The 25,864-nt window shown below is 38.4% G+C and overlaps 1 protein-coding gene across 1 annotated transcript; it reads right to left on the bottom strand.

The window, feature by feature from the left end:
* Nucleotides 1-2,079: 2,079 nt before the first annotated feature.
* Nucleotides 2,080-3,004, bottom strand: LOC103974097 (PLAT domain-containing protein 3). The gene is made up of 2 exons (XM_009388849.3): nucleotides 2,831-3,004; nucleotides 2,080-2,745 (listed from the first exon to the last, which is right to left on the bottom strand). Exons 1-2 carry the CDS (start codon nucleotides 2,933-2,935, stop codon nucleotides 2,236-2,238), a joined length of 615 nt encoding a protein of 204 aa, XP_009387124.2. The 5' UTR covers nucleotides 2,936-3,004; the 3' UTR covers nucleotides 2,080-2,235.
* Nucleotides 3,005-25,864: the final 22,860 nt, after the last annotated feature.

Raw genomic sequence — 25,864 nt, 5'->3', positions numbered from 1 at the left:
TCCTTCGTAAAGTGGAGGCAGGGCCAAAGTTCTTGTACTGTTTATGTTCTTTAGTAGATGCAGAAAGACTTGGGAGTGTTACTTGACTACATAACATCTAGATATTGAAGTAGCACAAACAACCTTACGGTACAAGAAAAGCATAGCTGGTGGATGGGATGATCTGGAGGATGAACTATTCGCGAGTCGTTGCAACAGCATCCTTTCTAAAGTTTATTTCTTTCATGGTTGCAGAGGAGACCAAGATAGAACATTCACCAGAACATAAACATCTAAGTATTCCAAGTGTTCTTCCGAAACAAGAGAGGAGAGACAGTGAGGTTGAGGTGCTTCAGATGTTTCATGGGTGTCAATGCTCGAAAGATGTAAATGGATTTGGCTAGGGATAATCCAGTTGGAAAAACAGTAGAACACAGAATTGCTTTCGTGCAGTGGTTTTTTAGACATAGATGCAGCTTTAGTGTTCACTCAGCACAACAGAGCTCATTGTTAGTAGAGCTTTTCAAATGGCCTATAACTTCAATGACCACATCAGAAGCATTCATTTTGTCCTCCTCGTTACAAAGTTAAATCAACCAAATCAAAGTAGGTAAGTCGTAACGACTCAATTACATAGTCAATTAATTGACCATACGGATCAATCTTTGTCATTGAAATTTATACAAATCAATTGACTTAGTTAAATTTACATCTTTTTAATTTTTATTTATAGTTTAGTAGCAAAACATTTTTAGCTCTCCCTCTATTTTTTTCCTCACATTTATTTATCTCTTATAACCTTAACATGTGTTCATATTAATTATTAACATGTTCACATCATTGTTGATAATTCTACTGATTTTATCTTTTGATTGGAGTTAGAGATAATTACTCAGAAATAATTTTTTTTTATTTTTTATGTTCAATTATATCCAATTCAATATTTTCATCCGTCATAAGTTCTTTTATATATTTATGGTTTTCATAAATTATTTTTTTATTATTAATATAAATTATTTTCTTTATTCTAATCACAATATACAGTGTATTTTGGTCTCTTTAGTAACATATATCATCATAAATGAATAATACCAACAATAATAAAATCATAGAATCCAAATTGTTTTGGGTCAATTATGTTGACCTGAACAGGTCATTGAGTTATAAAAAATATATCTTTAGTTAATTTAAAAGTGTTTAACTCGTTATTACAGTTTTTAGTAACATCTTTTTATGTCTCCCTGTACGTAAATAATATTAATCATTATATATATATATATATATATATATATATAGAGAGAGAGAGACACACACACACACACACAAACGATTCCTTCTCATTTTATCATCCTTCGAAACTACACTCCTAGTTATTTATAAAAAGATTCCTGTCTTCTTACTAACTCTACACAATTCTATTTCAGTAATACTATATATATATATATATATATATATATATATATATATATATATATATATATATATATATATATATATATATATCAGAGTACTGTCACTCATCCAATCTACCTTTCGAACCCAGAGATATAAATTATTAACATATATTAAGGACACATACTAACCCTTAATCCCCCAACAACTGTGTCCATAAATCATCGTTGGCCCAAACTTATTCCTCCCACTCGATAAAAGTTGGACGCATGGGACAAATGCTTGGACAAGAAAGCCACCACCACTTCCGAGGAAGCCCTACCCATAACCAGTGTGAATGATTGTGTGAGAGTCAAAAGGCACCGTCCACATCAACAGAGTGTCTAGCTCAGTAAATTGCAACGTGGCAGCAATATTCATGTCATGGAATGGCTTCCCTGCCAAACCCATTTCATGATAAGCACTTACTTCCCTGATTGTTGATGAAACAGCCCATTGCCCTTTCTATAATGACATGGAGACTCCTCATGTCACTATTATTTGTTGTTCATATCCTCATGCAATTAAAATTGGAGAACTGTCACCGATATCTTATAAATATCACCACAATCCATTACTAGAAAAACAAAATCATATAGATTTTGGGTGAGAAATTGTTATAAGACAATACAGAATAGATGGTATATATTTTATGAAAACAAACCGATGGGGCCATGTAAATAGCGGTCCGTTTTATTCTCGAAACCGAAAGGCAAGGAAAACACACCCGATACGATACAACAAAACAGTCGTTACGGTCACGGAAATAACAGCTTATAATAGACAAAAGCCTCGAGAAGTGGAAGAGGAATAGAGCAGGGTGGCTCACTCCACGTGCGCCACGTGACTTCTGCGTGTGACCTTGTTGTCTCCGCCCTCGCCCTGGCCGCCGACGTCGTCGGGGTTGGGGCAGTAGTTGCGGGTGGCGTAGAGGCGGTAGGGGCTGGCGTCGCGGGCGAGCCACTGCTCGACGGTGAACTGCTGCTGGCTGCAGCCCATGTGGGGGCCGGTGGTGGTGACCTCGACGTAGTTACAGTACCAGCCGTGGTGGGGGCCGGAGCCGTCGGAGGTGAGGTTCATCCAGCACGGCGGCCAGGAGGTTATGCAGGGCCCGCGGCCGCTGAAGATGTCGAGGTTGCCGCGCTCGTAGTAGTCGTAGTTGGCGCCCATGAGGCCGCCCCAGCTCTCCAGGTCCTCGATCAGCACCCCGACGCCGTCCGACCCCGCCAACGCCAGGCTGATCACCGAGTCCGTCCCCGCCTTCCAGATCGACCCCGTCCGTATGTAGATAGTGTACACGCACTTGTACTCGTCGTCCTTCCCGGCAACCGCGACCTGTTCGACGAAATAACAAAGACAAATATGAGCCACCAACAACAACAGGATCTAGGATGGATAGCGTGGTGCATCAAAGGCATACCTTGACCAGGGAAGGTCTGGTGGCGTGGGAGATGGTGGCCAAACAGGAGAAGAGGAGGAGGAGGAGGATGGTCATCAAGACAGTGTTGACTCCGCCGTTGGCCATGTTTGCCTCCGCTTTCTCGCGCTATGGGGGGGTGGACGAGGAGATTGGTTTATATGCTTACCTACCCTTGCAAATGCACTGCATCAAACAGGTCGTGGGCAAAAGGGAAAGGATATTCTCGGGAGATGAGGATTCTGGGTGTGATATGCCGTGGGTGCTAGATAAGCTAAAGATGTGGAGGGTGAGGGAAAGCAGAGTTTCTCTTCAGGACCATAGTGTGCCTGTTTAATTAATCCTAACCTAATTAGTTATATAGGTAAATTTAGTTCATATATTTTTTTTACATGAACACAGCTCAAACAATATAAAAGATTTTTTAGATTCACCTAAGCAATTAATGAATTTTTTTTATGTTAAATTTCTTAAAATTTTAAATCAATGATTAGTCCGAACCAAATGGATCAAAATTAATATACATAAGATAAGAAATTAATTTAGTCTAAAAATTTAAGCTTATTAAGTTGGTCTGATTCCTTCAGATCTTAGTAATATAAGATTATTATTAATTATATTTTTAATTTTTAACTCGTACATGAATATTTCTTATGGCATGTCAATACTGCGCTTGCAATTAGTATATAATGTTTATATATGTTCAGTATGCAAAGTTAGAAGTAATCAAAAGCAAATTGATCTACACGCATTAATTACAAATATCATATATAGATAGGATGCACTAGAAATAAATTTCTAAAATATTTTTAGCGCAGGTGGTATAGTTTTGCCTAAGATGATTGGGGATGTCCGACGTGTACTTCCCAAAGTAGTGTCGAGTTCTCGACATCTTCCCTCCTACATAAAGACGTTCATCGATAGGGACTCTCGATAAAGTTCTTTCAGTTACAAAATCTCAAGGTATTTTAGAATATAACAAGGATAGACTCTTGTCTCAAGCGTAATAATCACGTATTCCTTTTATATTCAAATCAAAATTATCTCTAAATTAAAAAAAAAGAGAATATTTTTTTTATACTACATCCAAAACATTGATTATCAAATATACTTACCAAAAATTAAGAATTTAAAACCTTATCAATAAATATTTTTTGGAAGATATTAATTACTTTAGCCGGTAAAGCTCTTGATTATTGATATAAAGGGATTATGATAACATCTTATCACTCAAAATTGTACTAATTTTTCATTCCATCCAAACCCACACAAAAGCCAATTATATTAGTGCTAACAAACTCTCAAACCGTAGTCAAGGTGTCAATACGGGTCAGTCCGACCCCCGATGCGTAGGATCATCCGTGCGGTTGGTCATTGGATGGTGGCTTTTGTTGATTCGGGCTGAGCTTGAGGCTTGTCCCCACGTGCGGTACTCCATACTAGCATGTGGCTTTCCTTGTCGTTAGGCTCCTGCATATAGGCCGAGGTCGGGAGGGTAATTTCTCGACTTGATCCCTTTGAAGGTTAAGTTAGTATCGAGCAGAGTTCAGGGGAATGTCTGTCCTCCCCTCCCTGACACCGATCAGTGAACTTTTATACATTCGAGCGAGGGTCGGTCATACGTGATCTGATGATGATGATCGGTTTGTACTTTTGTGTGAGCACCGATCAACCTGCACGGATCTGCACCACGCAATGTCGTTCTGAGTTTTCCGGAACGGCTTTGTACTATACGATATTATCTCATACGACTTCGAATGGCGTGGGAAGGGGGCCGCCCTCCTAAGTCCGAGGTGCTACGTCGACACGATGCTCTATCTCAACCTTGAGGCTCCATGTTCGCACTGACGTGTTTGCTGATTGTGGCCACGAGGGCGATATCAAAATATGCCCTATCACAGGTTATCCTTTAGGACCATTCTTAGACATGTGAGTTTCTCTATCCACTCAATTATCTTTAGGACATAGTTCTAAATTGGTATCTCCTCAATCATCATAGTACGGAAGAGGCTCTTGGATATCTCATATCGTTGAGTCGTTCCCTGTTCCTCAAATAGTTTACGGACATGTAGGAGAATGGATCTGACATCCATCTTTTTATGCTGTCTCTGTAACTTAGGAGTCATGGAGTCCAACATGTAGCACCAAGCAAGAGTGGAGTCATCTATGTAATTTATATAGCGAGCGATCTCATCCTCGCTTATCCCTTCCTTGGGCATATGCATCACTATATCAAAGACGTACACGATTTTCTTCGTCGTGAGAACAATTCTCAAGTTGCAAATTCAATCCGTATAATTTAGACTAGTGAGGTGGTTGACATCAAGTATGCCACGTAAGAGATTTGAAAACGATATTTTCTGAAAATAAAAAATATAATAGAAATAAATAATATGTAGATTTTGTAATAAAATAAACAAATAAGATATTGACTTCTATCTGAATCTACTCCCATTGTTTTTTCTAACGAGTCACGCGATACCCTCAACATATGAAACATAAGTCTCCGGCAGACTTCTAGTGGGGATCGGGATCCAATCATCATCTTAGTGTAACCTCAAGTGATTCGACCAATCACACTAAGCTCAAAAGGTAGGCAACTTTTGTCGATCACAACTCCTTGTAATTCCCGTCCTATTCGGCCTCCGAACTACCACGGTCTCAAGGGACTCGACTAACCATGATGTTTGGTTAAGTCAACACCATTATTACGAGATGAGTCTGATTCGATGATATACCATCGAGGGACTCGACCAAGTATACCATGTCCTTAGGTCACTGGTGATATCTTTATGTTATAGGCAAGATAGTGAATCGCGATATAGGTGAGCCTTGAGAATCGATCCCTACCTATAACGATGGAAGGCAACATGTGTCAATCTAATTGCCTCACATTTATCAACTTAATATTATCGAGAGAGGGGATTTTGATTTGGTCTCCAAATATGACATGTCACACACATACATATTTAATATATATCTACATCGTATGCAAATATATATACATATCTAGTAGGTGTATAAGCAATCACACATCACATGAGTAATCACACCAAATCATCATGGACCATAACCTAATGTGATCAAGCCTAAGCCAGTGGGCCTAATCACTCATATCAAGATCTATATGTGCAGTGGTATATCTCCATGACTTGTGATCGTCCATTTTGTCCTCGTCGGTTCTGTCGGCATCTCGGTGCATCTTCATACATCGCGATCTCGTGGGTCCTACTATTGCTTTCACGCTCCCGCTACACCTCCTCATATGATTATAACTTAATCATAGGCACGCATGCCCGATAATAAACAAGAAATAAAGTGGTGGCTCATAGGCCCCAATAATAATAATAATCACAAGTACACACATCACACGGTTCATAATCATCCATCCACATCGTACATCACATGTAAATATTATTATGTAGGACTACTAGATAATATTAATAGTTAATTAAATCTTTTAATTAACTAATATTTTTTTGAAGTTAGGGATATATAGGAAATTTTCTAAATTATGATGGGTATTTTTGTAATTTGAACAAAAGGATATAATTCATAATTTCTAAAATTTCGAGGGGCAAAACTACCTTTTGACCAAAAACCCTAACCCTCTTTCCTTGTTTTGCATTGTGGAAGCCACTACGTCGGGAGGAGGGGGCGCCCTTATAGGCGGTTTTGCCTGCGGGCGGCTCTACTCGTGGGCACAATGTCGGTAGGTGCCGCTATCCCCGCAGGAATCATTATCCACATGACTCCTCTGCTCGCGGGTGCAATGCCCGCAGGCGCCGCTACCCTCATGACTTCCTTTGATCGCGGGCGCAGCTCCCGTAGGCATCACCGACCTTATGGCTGCCTACTTGCGGCCCGGATGCTGCTAGCCGTAGGCGACCGGCTGCTACCCGTTGGCCACCTGCACGTAGGTGGCCAAGCCTCGACCAAGGCTACAAGCAGCCATTAGCTAACCTGCGAGGGCAGTAATTATTGCCCTCTCTCACCTTTTGTATCAACGATTTTGACGATAAAAGTTTTCCTAAAACACAACACATGTAGTTCAAAACTAATCTTTCGCGCAAACAACCTGACTCTGATACCACTATTGGGAAATCTAGGGGCAACATCACATGCGTAGCAGAAGAATAGAAAACAAAAATTCCTAAATTTTCAAATGATGTGTTTACCGTCGTGCGAAGATTGGTGCACAAAATCCACAAAACTGAAAACTACATATATGAAAAATTATGTGTTATCTAAGGAGATTGAATATCCCAAAATTTTTGTAGATATGTAGGAGAAGATGAAGGAAGTCAAGCGTCCTCCTCTCTAATAGTGATTCACATAGCACGGCTTTGACAAGCTCCTAAAATCTCCAGGCCTGCTATCTAAGGAGGAGAAGGGGAGAGGAGAAGGAGAGATGACAACCAAGAGAAGCTCTAGCCTTGCCTTTGGTTTCCTCATATTTATAGAGGCCCCCTATCAACTTAACTATAATGGATCCTGCTTTATTAGGTACTGGATCTTCATCAAACTATCCATGCCTCTTAGATTAGTGGATCTCTATCCAATAATCTCTCATTGGCTCTTATTGGATCTCATCCATAGGATCCAATAAATTAGGGGCTTATTGGATATCCAATAAGATAAAGGCTTTGGTGGATATCTCATATCCAAACCTCTACTCATCGCAACGCCTACCATATGTATATGACTCTCTAGGCCTAATATCGAGCTTGTTGTGAGTCATAGCTATAAGAACTCCTTCTGGCTCAGTGAATTATTATCTCTATAATAATTCACTCGACTCATCGATTACAAGCGTACTAGTCTACTACGTCGTAGTCCCTAGACGATACAGGGGAATCCAATTCATTAGACTTATCTATCCTCAATTACCATATACCTATAGTTCTGCATTTATCTAATATCCTAGAGATTGTATACCGGGCATTATGCTGTCAAACCCATATGATTTCTACTCGAGTCTCGCTCTAATCGGATTTTCCCGAAGAACTCTTTCTCTCTCAATCCAAATATTCATGGCTAGGGATTTGTCTGAGTAAGAACATATGAGATATTTCTCTCATGATACCAAGAGTGGATGATCCTCTGTTAATACTCAATAGTCCTCGTAAGGTTGGCTGGTACTCCCGATGACCGATTTTGCTAGATCTAAAACTTCCAAACCTATAAGTCCAGTATCAAAGAGTGAAGTACTCATACGAGATATCACTGGTATCTCAGGTCTAAAGACCAAGTATACCATTGGGACAATGAAATCACTATCTGATAATGAGGTATTATTAACTATCGAGCATTCCGTGAGTGGATCAATCAGTGAACTCATTCTCCAATGAGCACCTGCACTATATCCCTAGTGTCCCCACACGAGCAACTATAAGAGTAGCCACGTCCATCATATATATAGGTATACAGTACACCAGTCTGTCCGATTATCTCGATGTCCCTCTCGAGTAACCTATGGTCGGGATTATTTAGGATATATGTTTAAAGGAGAATCAGTCTCATTATCGTGATCTCATCATGATCCAATTTTCATTGCACAGATCCATTGATATCACAATATGCAACAAGCAATATAAAGTGATAAAATATTAAGTAATAATAATAAATAAAATGATTACATGTCAAGTCACACATATCATCACTCACGTGATTAGCTTGTAGAGCACTTATGACTAGTAGTACTACCTCAGTCTCTAGGCTAAGCTGAACGATGACTCCCCTAAGGCAATCTTGGGAGTAGTCCGAGATGCCCATAGAATGCTCAGGAGCTCCTTGACCTAAGCGCCACAAGCCTTGACTATCCTCTTCTTCAAGCCTTCCAAAATTGCTTAGTTGGTGACTTCGGCTAAGCCATTGGTTTAAGGGTGTGAAACCGAACTGAATTTCAATCATATCCCATAGTATTGATAGTATGCTTTGAATTTCATGTTGTTAAATTGAGCTCCGTTGTCGATGACGATGACCCTCGGGATCTTGAATCGGGTGATGATGTTTTTCCAAACGAACCTCTTGACCTACTTCTCGATGATGGAGGCCAATAGCTGAGCCTCAACCCATTTGATGAGGAATCTCCGTTGCCCCGAAGTAAGGGGAAAAGTTCCGAGGAGGTCCATACCCCATTAGGCGAAAGGCCAAGTGGTGTCTATCGGGGTGAGAGAGACCGCGGGCTGATGTTGTATCTAGGCATGCTTCTGGTATTACTGACATCATTGTATATATGACAAGGCATCTCTGTGCATGGTTGGCTAGTAATACCCATGTCTGAGAATTTTGAAAATCAAGGTTCAGCCACCAATGTGTTCCCCACAGACATCTTCATAAACTTCAACAAGGACTGTCTTGGCTTCAGGGGGCGCCAAGCAAAGGAGAGATTGGGAGAAGGCTCTTCGATATAGCTTGACGTTGATTTCATAGTACTATGCCTGGGTCTGTTTGAGTCGACGAGCGGTGGCTGGGTCAACGGACAACATTCCTGTTGGGAAATCTAGGGGCGACATCACATGCACAACGGAAGAACAGAAAACAAAAATCCTAAATTTCCCAAAAGGCGTTCATCATCGTACAAAAATTGGTGTGTAAAATCTACAACACAGAAAACCACATGTGAGATAGTTGTGTTACCTAGCGAGATCATATATCCTTGAATCCCTACAGATCTGTAGGAGTGGATGAAGGAGGTCAAGCGTACTCCTCTCTAGCGATGATCTACATAGCAGGGTTGCAATGATGCTTTTCAAATCTCTAGGCCTACTATCTGAGAAGGAGAAGGGGAGAGGAGAATAGGAGGTGGCTACTAAAAAGCCCTAGCCTATGGGCCTCTAGTTCCTTCCTATTTATATAGGCCCCCAATTAACCCTAATGGATCTTGCCCTATTGGGTATTGGATCTCCATCCAATTACCCAAGCCTCTTTGATTAGTGGATCTCTACCCAATAATATATTATTAGCTCTTATTGGATCTCATCCATGTGATCCAATAATTCAGGGGCTTATTGGATATCCAATAAAACAGGGGCTCTAGCGGATATCTTATATCCGAACCTCTACTTGTCGCAATATATTCTATATGTGTGTAACCCTCTAGGCCCAATATTGAGCTGGTCATGAGTCATACTTATCAGAACTCCTTCTAGCTTAGTGAATTATTATCTCCATAATAATTCACTCGACTCATCGACTACGGATGTACTATGCCACTACGTCGTAGTCCCCAAATGATATAGGAGAATCCAATCCTTTGGACCTATCTGTCCTCAGTTACCGTGTACCTATAGTCCCTCAACCATCCAATATCCCAAAGACCATATATCAGACATGGTGTTGTCAAGCCCATACGATTTCTCCTCGAGTCTCACTCTAATCGAATTCTCCTGGAGAACTCTTTCTCTCTCAATCCGAATGACCTTAGCCAAGGATTTGTTTGAGAAAGAAAACACGGAATATTCCTTTCATGATACCAAGAGCGGATGATCCTTTATCGACATTCAATATCCCTCATAAGGTTAACTACCACTCCCAATAATTGACTGTACTAGATTTGGAACTTCCAACATGTAACATTGAGCAAGAGTAGAGTCTTCTATGTACTTCACACAGCGGGGGATCTCATCCTCATTTGCCCCTTCCTTGGGCATATGCATCACTGTATCGAGGACGCACGTGATTTTTTCTACCATGAGAATAATTCTCAAGTTGCAGAGCCAATCTATATAATTCGAATTAGTGAGACAGTTGATATCAAGTATGCCACATAAGGGATTTGAAAGCGATATTTCTGAAAATAAAGCATAATCGATGAGTCGAGTAAATTATTATGAAGATAATAATTCACTCAGCTAGAAAGAGTTCTGACATGTATGACTAATGGCCAGCTCGATATTAGGCATAGAGGGTTATACACATATGGTAGGCATTGCGACTCGTAGATGTTTAGATATAAGATATCTGTCGGTATCCTATTGGATATTTAATAAGCTCCTAAATTATTGGATCCTATGGATGCGATCAAATAAGAGCCAATGAGAGATTATTGGATATAGATCCACTAATCTAAGAGGCATGAGTAGTTGTATGAAGATCCAATACCCAATAAGGTAAGATCCATTAAGGTTAAGTAGACAAGGAACCTCTATAAATATGAGAGAATCAAAAGCTCATAGGCTAGAGATTTCTTGGTTGCCACCTCCTATTCTCCTCTCCCCTTCTCCTCCTCAGATAATAGGTGTAGAGTTTTAGGTAGTGATTTGAGGAGCATCATCATAACCCTACTATGTTGATCACCGCTAGAGAAGAGGATGCTTGACCTCCTTCATCCTCTCTTATAGATCTGTAGGGATTGATGGATATACGAACTCCCTAGGTAACACAACTATCTCACACGTAGTTTTAAATTTTGTAGGTTTTTGTGCACCAATCTTCGCATGACGATGAACACCTTTTTAAAAAATTTGAGATTTTTGTTTTATATTCTTCCGCTATACTTATGATGTCACCCCTAGATTTCCCTATGTTTAGGAGTGTTTATCAGCCCTAACAACCTTGTCGGGTTGGCTTTTCTCGAGGGGGATTTCCATTAATTGTTTGAGGTGAGGCAATATTTTGGAGGTATCTTAGGGGTCAGAGAGGGGCAACTCAAGGCGTGGCTTCTTTGGTAGAGTGACTACCATCAAGTAGCATTGCTTGGACTCTCTTGGGTCACTTCTCACTACCCCAACCCCGATTGGGGTCGAAAACTTTATGCCTTGGTGGTAGGTAGGGATGACTACTTTTATTTTGTTGAGGATCGGTCGACCGAGGATAATGTTGTACATGTAAGGTAGGTTGACCACCGTGAAGACAATCATTAATGTCTTAAATCTTGGCTCTTCTTTAATGGTGATGAGAAAGGAGGTGGTCCCATGGGGAGAGATAGAGTCTCCTATAAATCCAGTAAGTGTTGAGGCCATCGAGGCAAGGTCTCCTTTAGTCAAGCCGAGCTTCTTGAGACGTCAAAGTAGAGCATATTAGCGGAGCTTCCGATGTCGACCATCGCCCTTTTCACTCGAGCATTGGTGATAGGAACTGAGACCACGAGGGCATCGTCATGGTCTAGAAACTTGACTTCTTCTACCCCGAAGGTAATCTCGGACCTAGATCCCTACTAGTCATAGGTGCCCTGCAAGCCAATCACGTGAGTGATGACACATGTGATATGATACACATTCTTTATATTTATTATTATTTGATATTTTATTACTTTATATTGAATATTACATATATGCATATATATTGTGATATCCATGGATCTGTACAATGGAAATCGAATCATGATGAGATCATGATAATGAAACTGATTCACCTTTAAACATAGACCCTAAATAATCCTGGTCATAGATTACTCGAAAGGGACATCGAGATAATAGGACAGACTAGTGTGCTGTATACCCATCCATATGATGGAGATAGCTGATTTCATAGCTGCTCGTGTGGGGACACTAAGGATACAGTGCAGGTGCTCATTGGAGAATGAGTTTACTGATTGATTCGCTCATAAAATACTAGATGGTTGATAATGCCTTATTATCAAATAATTATTTTGTAGTCCTAGTAGTTATATGATCATTAGACTTAAGACACCAAGGATGTCCGATATGAGTACTCTACTCTTTGATACCAGACTTATAGGTTTAGAAGTTTCAAATCTAGTACAACCGGTTATTGAGAGTGGTAGCCAATATTACAAGGGCTATTGAGTATCGATAAAGGATTATTCGCTCTCGGTATCATGATAGGAATATCTTATGTGTTCTTGTTTAAACAAATCTTTGGCCAAGGTCATTCGGATTGAGAGAGAAAGAGTTTTTTTGGGAGAATCTAATTAGAGCGAGACTCGAGGAGAAACCGTATAGACCTGACAACATCATGACCGCTATATGGTCTTTGGGATATTAGATAGATGAGGGACTATAGGTACATAGTAACTGAGGATAGATAAGTCCAAAGGATTGGATTCTCCTATATTATCTACGGACTGCAATGTAGTGGCCTAGTACGTCCATAGTCAATGAGTTAGTAAATTATTATAAAGATAATAATTAACTGAGCCAAAAGGAGTTCAGACATGTATGACTCACGGCCAACTCGATATTGAGCCTAGAGGGTCACACACTTATAGTAGGTGTTGTGATGAGTAGATGTTTGAATATGAGATATCTGTTGGAACCCCTATCTTATTGGAAAACCAATAAGCCCCTAAATTTTTGAATCTCATGGTTGAGATCCAATAAGAGCTAATAAAAGATTACTAGGTAGAGATCCACTAATCTAAGAGGCTTGAGTAATTGGATGGAGATCCAGTACCCAATTGGGTAGGATCCATTAGGGTTAATTGGGGGCCTCGATAAATAGGAGCAAACTAAAGGCCCATAGGCTGGGGCTTCTTGGTTGCCACCTCATATTCTCCTCTCCCCTTCTCCTCATCAAATAGTAGGCATGGAGATTTGAGGAGCATCATCGTAGCATTGTTGTGTGGATCACCGCTAGAGGGGAGGATGCTTGACCTCCTTTATCCTCTCCAACAAATCTATAGAGATTCAGGGATATACGATCTCGCTAGGTAACACAACTGTCTCACATGTGGTTTTTTGTGCTGCGGGTTTTGTGCATCAATCTAAGCACGATGACGAACGTATATTGGGAAATTTGAGGATTTTGTTTTATGTTCTTCTGCTGCGCATGTGATGTCATCCCTAAATTTCCCTACAATGGTATCAGAGCTAGGTTGTTCGTACGAAAGATTGGTTTTGAACTGCATGTGTTATGTTTTAGAGAGGCTTTTGATGTCAAAATTGTTAACGCAAAAGCGAGAAAGGACAGTAATTGTTGCTGCCCTTACTACCCTTGCAGATGGTAGCCAAGGCCATCTGCATGTAGGCAAGCCCTCTATAGCGGTGGGCGCTGCCTGCGAGCATAGAGCTCGCAGGGGTGGCATCGTCTACAGGGGCGATCACCGCTTGTAGTTGCGCCTGCAACGGCGCTTGCTCATAAAGGGGGCGTCGGCTCACTGCTAGCACTGCCCTCACAAGGGCGGCACTTATGAGCGCTGCGCCCACTGGGGCGACGCTCGCCTACGGGTAAAAGGGGTGCCGCTGCGGGCACTCGCCCACGGGAGTGCCCGACCGCAGGGGTGGCGCTCGCCCGCAAAGGTGCCCGACTGTAGGGGCAGCACTTGCCCGCGGGTGTCTTACCGATTTTTCTGGGCAAAAGATAGTTTTGCCCATCAGAATTTTAAAAATTTCGAGTCTATCCTTTTTGTCTGAATTACTAAAACGCCCTTCATAATTTAGAAAATTCTCTACATATCCCAAAATTCTAAAAATATTAGTTTATTATTATTATTATTATTATTATTATTATTATTATTATTATTATTATTATTATTATTATTATTATTATTATTATTATTATTATTATTATTATTATTATTATTATTATTATTATTATTATCTAGTAGTCCTATATGACGATGATGAATATATATGATGTATGATATGGATAGATGATCATAGACCGTGTGATGTGTGTGTACATGTGATTATTATTATTATTGGGGCATACGAGCCTCTAATTTATTTCTCATTTATTATCGGGCCTGCGTGCTTGTGATTAAGTTATAATTATATGAGGAGGCACAGCGGGAGCGTGGAAGCGATAGCGGGACCCATGAGGTTGAGACGGAAGATCACGATGCATGGAGATGTACCGAGATGCCGACGGAACCGACGAGGACGAGATGAATGATCACAGGGCATGGAGATGCGCCACCGCACACATAGATCTTGATGTGAGTGATTATGCCCACTGGCTCGGGCTTGATCACATTCGGGTGTGGTACATGATCATCTGGTATGATTACTCATATGATGTGTGATTACTTATACACCTATTAGATATATATTAAATATGTATGTGTGTGACACATCATATTAGGAGACAATAAAAAATCCCCTCTCTTTATAATATTAAGTTGGTAAATGTGAGGCAATTAGATTAATCAACATGGCATTCTATCATTATAGGTAGGGACCGATTCCCGACGTAGGTTGAGTTGGTCGAGTCACTCGAGGCTCACCTATTTCGTGATTCGTTATCTTGCCTATGATATAGAGATGTCACCGGTGACCTGACGACATGGAATGCTTGGTCAAGTCACTCGAGGGCATATTGTCGAACCAGATTCATCTTGTAATGATGGTGATGACTTAACCGAACACCATGATTGGTTGAGTCACTGGAGGCCATGGTGATTCACAATGAGTTATGATTGGCAAAGGTTGCCTACCTTTACGGGCTTAGCGTAATTGGTTGAGTCACTCGAGGTTACGTTAAGACACCGATTGGATCCCGATCCCCACTAGAGATCTGCCGGGGGGGGGGGGGGGGTCTCCGATTCATATACCGAAGGGAGTTGTGTGATTCATAAAAAAATATTGAGAGTAGATTAAGATAGAAGTCCTTATCTTTATTATTTATTTTTCTATAAAATCTCCATGTTATTTATTTCTGCTACATCTTTATTTTTAGAAATATGTCGTATTCAAATCCCACATATGACATACTTAACGTCAACCACCTCATTAGTCCAAATTATATCGATTAGCTTTGCAACCTGAGAATCATTCTCACGACGGAGAAAATCACATATGTCATTGATATAGTGATGCCTATGCCCGAGGAAGGGACAAGCAAGGATGAGATCGCTTGCTACGTGAAGTATATAGATGACTCCACTCTTGCTCAGTGTTACATGTTAGGCTCTATGACTCTTGAGTTACAGAGAGCATGAAAAGATGGATGTCAGATCTATTCTCCTTCATATTCGTAAACTATCTGAGGAACAGGGAAGGACTCAGTGATATAAGATATCCAAGAGTCTCTTCCGTGCCAAGATGATTAAGGGGACATCGGTTCAGAACCATGTCCTAAATATGATTGAGTGGATAGAGAAACTCACAGGTCTAGAGATGGCCCTAGAGGATGACTTATGTGTAGACCTTGAACTTCAATCCCTGCTATATTCTTTTTCTCAGTTCATAATGAATTTTAATATGAACAAGCTTGAGGTGACTTTCCTTGAGCTCCTAAATATGTTGAGGGAGGCAGAACGTACCATCAAGAAAGAGAAGTCAGTTCTCCATGCTATTGAGATCAGAAAGAAAAGGAAGGCAGAAAAGTCTCTTAAGAAGGGCAAGGGTAAGGGTAGATCGGGTAAAGTAAAGGTTGCTAAGAAAGACCCAATAAAGGACAAAGACCAGTGCTTTCACTGCGACAAAGATGAGCACTGTAAGAGGAACTATAAAAAGTACCTTACAAAGAGAGCGAAATAGAAGCTTAGAGAAGCTTCAGGTATATTTATGATCAATCTTTATTTGTCAGAATCTTATGATAACATATGAGTATTGTATACCGGTAGTGCTTATCACATCTACAATTCGTTGTTGGTTCTGGTAGGACCTAGGAGATTGGCGAGAGGTGAGATAGACCTCAAAATGGGCAATGGAGCAAAAGTTGATGCAGTGGTTGTTGGCAAAGTCACCCTACATCTGCTTGGTGGAGTTATTATTGTATTGGATGCATGCTATTTTGTTCATTCTATTATCAAAAATATTATTTTCATTTCATGTTTGACAGTTAGTAGATATAAATTAGTTTTTGAGAATAATGGTTATTCAATATTAATAGATGATGAGATCATCACGAGAGGAACATTGCATAATTGGTTTGATACTGCTCCACATATCATGAATATAAGTGTGTCCAAGAGGAAACAAGATGAGGTGAACAGTGCATACCTATGTCATTGTTGGCTAGGTCATATCCATGAGGGAAGGATTCAAAAGTTGCTAAAGGATAGATACCTAAATCAATTTGACTATGAGTCATATGCAACTTACAAGTCTTGCCTTCATGGAAAGATGTCAACTCTCCATTTAGTGGAACTAGAGAGAGAGAGCTACTGAGTTGTTGGAACTTATATATAGTGATGTATATAGTCCCATATCAACTCATGTCATAAATGGTTACTCCTACTTCATTACTTTTACTGATGATTTATTAAGATATGGACATGTGTACTTGATGAAGTATAAGTCCGAGGCCTTTGAGAAATTCATGGAGTATAAGAATGAAGTAGAGAATCAAATTAGAAAGAGTATTAAAACTCTTTGATCAGATCGAGGATGTGAGTACTTGAGTATAGAGTTCACCCAATTCCTCAGGGACCATAGGTATCCGAAAGGAGGATTGCAGTCCATGATGAGTTTCGCCAAGCTCCCCATCTCATTCTAGGGATATGTCCCAGAGTCCACAGCTTACCTTCTGAACAAAATTCCAATTAAGTCTGTGGTGTCTACTCCTTTTGAGATATGTAAAGAGAAGAAGGCTGATTTTAAGGTTGTTAAGATTTGGGCCATACCCACGTCAAAAGACACAACCTCGATAAATTGGAATCTAGGATGAAACGGTGCATATTCGTGGGATACACCAAGGAAATTAATGGGTATTATTTTTATCATCTCGGGGACCAAAAGGTCTTTGTAGCCAAGAGAGTGGTATTCCTTGAGAAGGAACATATTCTTAGCAGAGATAGTGGGAGCATGATAGAGTTGAGCGAGATTAGAGAACCTAACTCAAGCACCACTCCACAGCCTGAGTCTGTTCAGATGCCTAGCACACAAGTTTCAACTTTACATAGGTTCGATAGTATCTTATCCTCCTGAGAGATATATGGGATATATTAGAAGAGTGGATGTTGAGGATATTGATCCTCAAACCAACGAGGAGGCTATTATAAGTAGACTCTGGGAAGTAGCAAGAAGCCATGAATTCTAAGATGGATTCCATGTACTCCAACAAGGTTTGAAACCTAGTTGATATATCCGATAGTATTGTACCCATTGGTTGCAAGTGGATCTTCAAGAAGAAGATCGGAGTAGATGGAAAGGTAGAGACCTATAAAGCAAGGCTAGTTGCTAAGAGGTATCGTCAAAGGCAAGGTGTTGACTATGACGAAACCTTCTCACTTGTAGCCATGCTAAAATCCATCTGAATTTTATTGGCTATTGCAGCACACTATGATTATGAGATCTAGCAGTTGGATGTAAAAATCGTATTCCTTAATGGCAACCTCGAGGAGGAGATATATATGATATAACCTGAGGGATTTGTGTCCAAGAATAATCTAAATAAAGTGTATAGGTTGCTTAGGTCTATTTATGGACTGAAGCAAGCTTCTCGAAGTTGGAACATAAGATTTGATGAGGCGATCATATCTAATGACTTCGTTAAGAACGAAGATGAGCCTTGTGTATATAGGAAAGTAAGTGGAAGCACTATCACCTTCTTGGTGTTATATATGGATGACATCCTGATCATTGGATGATGTAGGAATGTTATCCATAGTAAAGGCTTGGTGATCTAGACACTTCTCAATAAAGGATTTAGAGGAAACATCCTATATCTTGAGGATTCAGATCTATAGAGATAGATCTAAGAGGATGCTTGACTTGTCTCAGTCCAAGTACATAGATACCATTGTTAAAAGGTTTGGCATGAAAAATTTCAAGAGAAGTCTCATACCGATGAGACATAGGATATCACTTTCTAGGAGTATATTCCTAAAGACTCCTGAAGAGAGCACGAACATGGATAGGATGCCCTATGCCTTAGTGATAGAGTCTATCATGTATGTCATGCTATGTACCAGGCCTGATATAGCGCATGCTCTAAGTGTCACGAGCAGATATTAGGCGGATCCAAGCTTGGAGCACTAGAAAGCAGTAAAGTGTATCCTTAAGTACTTGAGTAGGACTAAGGATCTTTTATTGGTATATGGAGGTAGTAGCCTCTGTTAGGAACGAGTCGACACTAAGAAGGGGGGGGGGGGGTTAAATTAGTGCAGTGGTAAAAACGTCGATTTGAAAAATCTTCATACGATAAAACTGAGTTTGGAAAGATATTAACTTAAAATATGTTCGAAAGGGTGTGCAACAAAAGTAACGAGGAAGTAAAGAGGTTTGCAATAAAGATAAAGAGCAAAACTGAAATGCAAATAGTTTTATAGTGGTTCGATCATCGTGACCTACATCCACTCCCGATTCCTCCTCCGTTGAGGCCATCAGTGTAACATCCCATTAGTCCCACATCGGAAGTGGGCAATGTGTATGATTGACTTATATGGGTCTGATGAGTGTACTACGTTAACTCCCGCTTAAGCATTTTGGTCCGTAGTTGAAGGACCAAAATGAAGTTATTGGCCAGTTGGCTTATCAGACTCGGGTCGTGATATTTGGTATCAGAGCCGACCTAGCATTTGGGTAGGGTGAGAGGGCTCAATTAAACCTCACATGCATTATGCTAGGGTTCGATCCGGGTTGTGTTAGGCCTTGACGAGGATGTCAAGCTAATTGAGTTGGGTAAGGTCCTGGACTTCTCGGTCAATTCTGATAAAACTTTCGACGAACGTCCGGACTCTGATGAACTCTCGAACTCGAAATCTTATTCTTGACTTTGAGACTTTATTTTGCTTTATGTCTTGCTATCGTAGTTAATCCTACACACTTAAAACCTACTTCGATCTAGACAATTATTACAAAAACTTGAATCAAAGTTGTTCGACATATCATTAGTTCATCAACGCTTCGTCCGATTCTTCGACGCATCATCCTCTCTTGTGACCTATTGCCCAATCGGCTAGTTGACTTTCGTAACTCTGATTTCCTTAGCATAATTTTCACTCTTCTTTGCTCAGTGCTCGAACCTATGGCCCGAAGCCTTATGCCGATATGTCGACCAATCCTTCGGCTTGACGTCCAATCTTCTGACATATTTTTCTCCAGCCTAACATGATTCTTCCTTCTTTAATTGTCTCTCCCTGATCGAAGCTTCCTGCGTTACTCAAAACATGAATCAATTCATAAACACTATCAATTGGTTTCATCATCAAAATCCGAGATTCAACAATATCCCCCTTTTGATGATGACAACCAATAATGATATAATTACCCTTAACTCCCCCTATCAATATGCCAGATTGATAGAACTCTTGAATTCAAGTCAAAGCAATCATGTGATCATAAAATTATGCACAGCATCATCATGCTTCTCCCCCTTTATTATCAACAAAAAGGAGAAGTGCATCTAGCTAGTTTTTGAGATATGCAAGTTTTACAACATACAAGCTAGCAAATTTTTTCATTACTTTATAAGCTAGTTTTTGAGATATGCAAGTTTTACAATATACAAGCTGGCAAATTTTTTTCATCATTAATTTTAAAGATGTGCAAGATTGCATATTTGCTTCTTGAGATACACAAGATAGAAATTTTTGGTGATGTTCAAGATAACAAATTCTTTCTTGTCTTTTGAGAAGTGCAAGCTAGCAATTTTGCTTCTACTTGGGATGTGCAAACTAGTAATTCTTGCTTCTCTTTTTAGTTGGACAAGCTAGCAAGTTTTAACTAGACAAGCTAGTAAGATAGCAAGTTTTACATTAAGCAAGTAAACAAATTTTACACCATGCAAGCTAGCAAATTTTACATCATTTTAGAACATGCAAACTATATATACTATTATTAATATTATTTTTTAATATCATTTAGAACTATATCATTAATTTATTTTAAAAGTTATTGGTATAAGTCATGACTACAAGACCAATATAATAATATAAAATATAATTTAAAATATTTATTATAATTCATATCTCAATATTTCTTTTAAAAAATATTGAAATTGACTTGAGGGAGATTGAGTCTTACCCGAGTCATATCGATTGTGGTGCAACCAACCTCTTGTGGTGCATCCACCGACATGATCCTTCGTAACCTGACCATATGAAGATGACTTTGGTCAATTCAGATTGGTCAAAGATGACTTTGGATGGACTCCAATTGGTTCAAGTCGATTTAGGCAACTTTGAACTATTTCACATCCAATTAGGCTAGTTTTGAGTGATTTCATGAGTGTTTTAAACCAATTTAAATTTGGCTCAAATGATTTTTAGTTGAGAGGAAGATTAATTTAGCATATATTAGATTAGAGATTAATTTAACTAAAAGCTTAAGCTAAAATATTAAGAGAATTTTGGTGATGAGATATACTTCATAAATACAAGGAATTTTACATAATAAAACTCAAGTCATAAACCTTAAAAGCTCAAGTGACATATCATGGCTAATTTGGATAAATGTCCTCTTTAGTAAATAATAAAAGAGTTGTAGGAGAACAAATAAATGATCTTAATTCATGCATAAGAATTTTCAAGTCATCAAAAAAATAATCATGATTTGTTTAAATGAATGTTCTCTTAAAAGAGTGAATCATATGAGAATCAAGAAAAAAATACATCTGAAGTTGTAAACATTGATAAGTGATTCGATTGGATATATCATCGAATCATACGAAAAGAAATTCAAAATCAATATGTAAAATTATCAAATATGATACAAACATTTATTTTCATAATGTCCATCATTATTTTCAACTCATTCAATTTGTCAAATCATCAAAATCATTTTCATAGTCCAAGAGATCAATACAAAGAGATTCATTATGATAATTTTCCTCTTTAGATGATAAAATCATATGAGGATAAAATGAATTATATAAAATACATCTCATGTTATAAACACGAATAAATTAAGTGTTTGGTTAAATATGAAAATAAATTTTCAAATCCAAAATGATCATCAAAATCAATTTTTGAATAAGTAATTGAAAGCAACAGATTCACATGAGAACTTGATTCATGCATAATATCTCAATTAAAAATAATAGTTATAATTTCGAAAAATTCATTATTCATCTACAAAATTTTCCTCTTGATTCATAGAAAAATCTCAAGTCTCAAATATCAAGAAATCAAGATCATGAATTGGATTATTTTCCTCTTTAGTAAATGACAAAGAGAAACATGAGAGATCAAATAAGAGATCTTGATTGATGAAAGATTTCATGTTATAATTCTCGAGAAATTATGATTTCAGTAAAACTAATTCAAATTCAAATTATTTTCATAGTCTAAGAGATTTATAAAAATGATACAAATAGATTTATCAATCTCCCCTTTTGAAAACTCGATAAGGTAGGGATTGAGAATTTTTAAAGAAAAATATATTTCTCTCTTTTTTTTATTTCACACAAGCATACCTTTGTCATTTATGCCAAATCAAAATGTATCATCGTTTTAAAACCAAAAGACAAAGACAAGATTCATCACAAAAATCTTCATGACAAAAATTATAGCACATTAAACATAAGACTTCTTTAAACAAGAGATTTGATTTATCATTTTATTTCCAATGATAATAAATCTTTCTTTTTATGTGTTTCATTTTATGTAATTGATTTTATATAAGTATGCTCAAGTTTTTCATATGAAAACCATACATCATGTTTAAAACCGAAAAGCAACTTTTATTAGGACAAAGATCAATCATCATGCATAATTTCAAAATATAAAATCATCATTACATGTATGATCATCATACATGATTTCAAATCATCATTTTATCATTACATCATTAAATCATCAAGCATGATTTTATTAAGCATAAAGCGTCTTGAATTAAAATCAAAAGGCAATACGAAAATTATCATGATACACATTATTTCTTCTTAAAAACATACATAGGATTATTATTAGATTTAAGTCTAACATTTTATTCTTTTATCATAAAAATATAATTTTCATTATCATTTTCAAAATTACTAGCATGATCCCAATTTTTTAACATTTTCATTACATTATTAAATATATAATTTTTAAGAAAAATAATTTTTCTAAACTAAATTAAAAATAACTCATGAAAAGCTTCATATAATTTCAAAATATATTAAGGAAATTTTTGTTAGAAATGAGTCGGCACTAAGGGGGGGGGGGGGGGGGGGGGGGGGGGGGTGAATTAGTGCAGTGGATAAAAACGTCGGTTTAAAAAATCTTTGTACGATTAAAATCGATCGAAAATATATTTAACTTAAAAATACTTACCTAAGCATGTAATGAGAAAGTAGAGCAGTGAGAGTAAAGAAGGGCAGTTTACAGTAAATGTAAATTGCAAGAATTAAATGCAAACCGAGTTTATAGTGGTTCGATCGTCGTGACCTACATCCACTCCCGATTCTTCTTCCGCCGAGGCCACCGGTATCCATTAATGATCTTCCTTTAATAGGTGAAGATCAACCTCCTTCTTACAACTCTATTCTCCTTGTGCAGGCTCAGGAGAGAACTTATACACCCCCTTTTTATAAAGCTTCACTCACACTCTCCCTTAAAATGGTCTCTAAATTTTAGGAGGAGGGACTCTATACTTTATAAAGGTTTTCAACTCTAAAAACATAGAGTTTTTTTCACTTTTCTTACTTCTCCATGTAGAAATAGCTAGGGTATTTATAGACTCCAAATGGCTTCAAAAATAGAGCCGAAATTCAAATCCCCCGAAATTTTAAGATACGAGCGGTACCACCACCTGCAGTCTAACACTGGGGGGTATCACCACCCAGTCTAGCGATATCACTGCCTAAAAGACTATGTCTAGGCGGTACCATTGCCCAGACTGGTGGTACCACCGCTTGACATAGTCTCGGAGACTGTGCCATGACAATTTTACTTGTTTGGTCATTGTTTGGGCCTTTCTCTTGGCCCAACATAGCACAAACTTGGGCCCAATTGTCCCCTAATTGGGTTAGCCCAATTCTAATCCTAATTATATGATAATTATGATTTTTAAGATATTTACTAAGCTAAATAAAGTCCGTAAATCTAGGTTTCTTCCAATGAGCTTCCAGCGATCTTCCGACAAACTTCCGACGATCTCTCGGAAATGTTCCAACAGACTCTCGGCAAGCTCCTGGACTTCACAAGATCTTCTTAATGAGTTCTGATAAGCTTCTTTGGTAAGCTCTTGGACTTCTCAATCAATTCCGACAAACTTTCGATGAACGTCTAGACTTCCGATGAACTCTCGAACTCCCAATGAAATCGTGTTCTTGACTCCAGGACTTCATTTTGCTTTATACCTTGCTATCATAGTTAATTCTGCATACATAAAAACCTACTTTGATCTATACAATTATTACAAAGCTTGAATCATGTTGTCCGGCATGTCATTGGTTCTTCGACGCTTCGTCCGATTCTTCGGCGCATCGTCCTCTCTTGTGGCCTATTGCCCAATCATCTAGTTGACCTCTGCAACTCTGATTTCCTTGGCATAATTTCTGCTCTTCTTGGCCTGATGCCCGAACTCATGGCCTGAAGCTTTCTGTCGATACGTCGACTGATCCTTCAGTTTGACGTCTAATCTTCTGACATGTTTCTCTCCGGCCCAACATGATTCTTTCCACTTTAATTGTCTCTCCCTGATCGAAGCTACCTATGTCACTCAAAATGCATATCAAATCATAAATACTATCAATTGGTTTCATTATCAAAATCTGAGATTCAACAATTTTGGTTATCTCGTCGTCGAAAGTCGTTAATGCATAGTTTGCCACCTCGCCTTTGTTTGTTTGTTCTTCATCTTCAAATGAAATTGATTCGTCCCAAGCCACTTTGAGTTTTTTTTTCTTCTTTTGGTAACTTCTCCTTTTTAAGTTTATTTTTTATTATTTAATTCTTATTTTAAGAATTTTTAAGCTTTAATGATAAGAGTTCAAAGTCATCATCACTTGAGCTTTTGCTTGAGTGATCTTAATTTGTTCTAAGTGCAAAATTCTTCCTGTTCTTTGGAAGATTGTTCTCAAATTCATCATATTCAACATGTGCCATAAAACTCATTTCATAGGTCATTAAAGACCTAATAAGTTCTTCTAGTGGAAAATGGTTCAAGTTCTTTGATTCTTGTATTGTCGTTATTTTCGAATCCCAATTTTTAGAAAGTGATCGTAAAACTTTATCAACAAGTTCAAAATTCAAAAAATATTTATCAAGTGCTTTTAAACCATTGACAACATCTGTAAAACGGGTGTACATGTCAACAATAGTTTCGCTCGACTTCATTCGAAATAGTTCAAAATCATGCCTTAAAAGGTTGACTTTAGAATCTTTTGCTCTACTCGTGCCTTCGTGTGTGATTTCAAGAGTATGCCAAATATCGAAAGCCGTCTCACAAATAGAAACTTGATTAAATTTATTTTTGTCTAAGGTGCAAAACAAGGCATTCATAGCCTTTGTTTTTAAAGAGAAAGTCTTCTTCTTCAACTCATTTCAATCGTTCATTGGAAAAGAAGACTTTTGAAAACTAAATTTGACTATATTCCATAAATCGATATTCAACGAAAACAAGAAAACTCTCATTCGAGTTTTTCAATAAATGTACTCTGTCCCATTGAACATGGGAGAACAAATGAGAGAGTGACCCTCTTGAAAGTCGAAAAGAGTCATTTCTCTTGGGTGTTAAACCAAATGAGAAAGAACGTGGCTCTGATACCAACTGTTAGGAATGAGTCTGGACTAAGAAGAGGGGGGGGGGGGGGGGGGGGGGGTTGAATTAGTGCAGCGATAAAAACATCGGTTTAAAAAATCTTCGTACGATAAAATACGTTTAACTTGAAATACGTTCGGAAGGGTGTGCAACAAAAATAATGAGGAAGTAAAGTGGTTTGCAATAAAGATAAAGAGCAAAACTGAAATATAAATCGTTTTATAGTGGTTCGGTCATCGTGACCTATATCCATTCCCGATTCCTCCTCCGTTGAGGCCATCGGCATCTACTATCGGTCTTCCTTTAATGGCTGAAGACCAACTACCCTCTTACAATACTTTTTCCTTTTCACAGGTTTAGGAGAAAACCTTTATAAGTCACTCTTTTACAAGTACTCCCTCACACACCTCCTTTAGGACTAACGCTAAGTACTAGGAGGAGGGAACTAAAAGTTTTGACAGAGTTTACTCAATTTTTTTCTCTAGAATTCCTGCTCTATTTTTGCTGCCCAAGTGGGATATTTATAAGCCCTAAATGGTTTAAAAAATAGAGCCAAAAA

The sequence above is a fragment of the Musa acuminata genome, chromosome BXJ2-5 (genome assembly GCF_036884655.1).
Source record: "Musa acuminata AAA Group cultivar baxijiao chromosome BXJ2-5, Cavendish_Baxijiao_AAA, whole genome shotgun sequence".
Lineage (NCBI taxonomy): Eukaryota > Viridiplantae > Streptophyta > Magnoliopsida > Zingiberales > Musaceae > Musa > Musa acuminata.
Note: the sequence above shows the minus strand (reverse complement) of the source record. Positions and strands in the feature narration are given on the sequence as shown.

Excerpts from the sequence above, each read along its gene's own strand:
- LOC103974097 (XM_009388849.3), bottom strand. The coding sequence starts at position 2,935 with ATGGCCAACGGCGGAGTCAACACTGTCTTGATGACCATCCTCCTCCTC. Across the intron at positions 2,746-2,830 it reads CCAGACCTTCCCTGGTCAAG|GTCGCGGTTGCCGGGAAGGA; the intron begins GTATGCCTTTGA and ends TTCGTCGAACAG.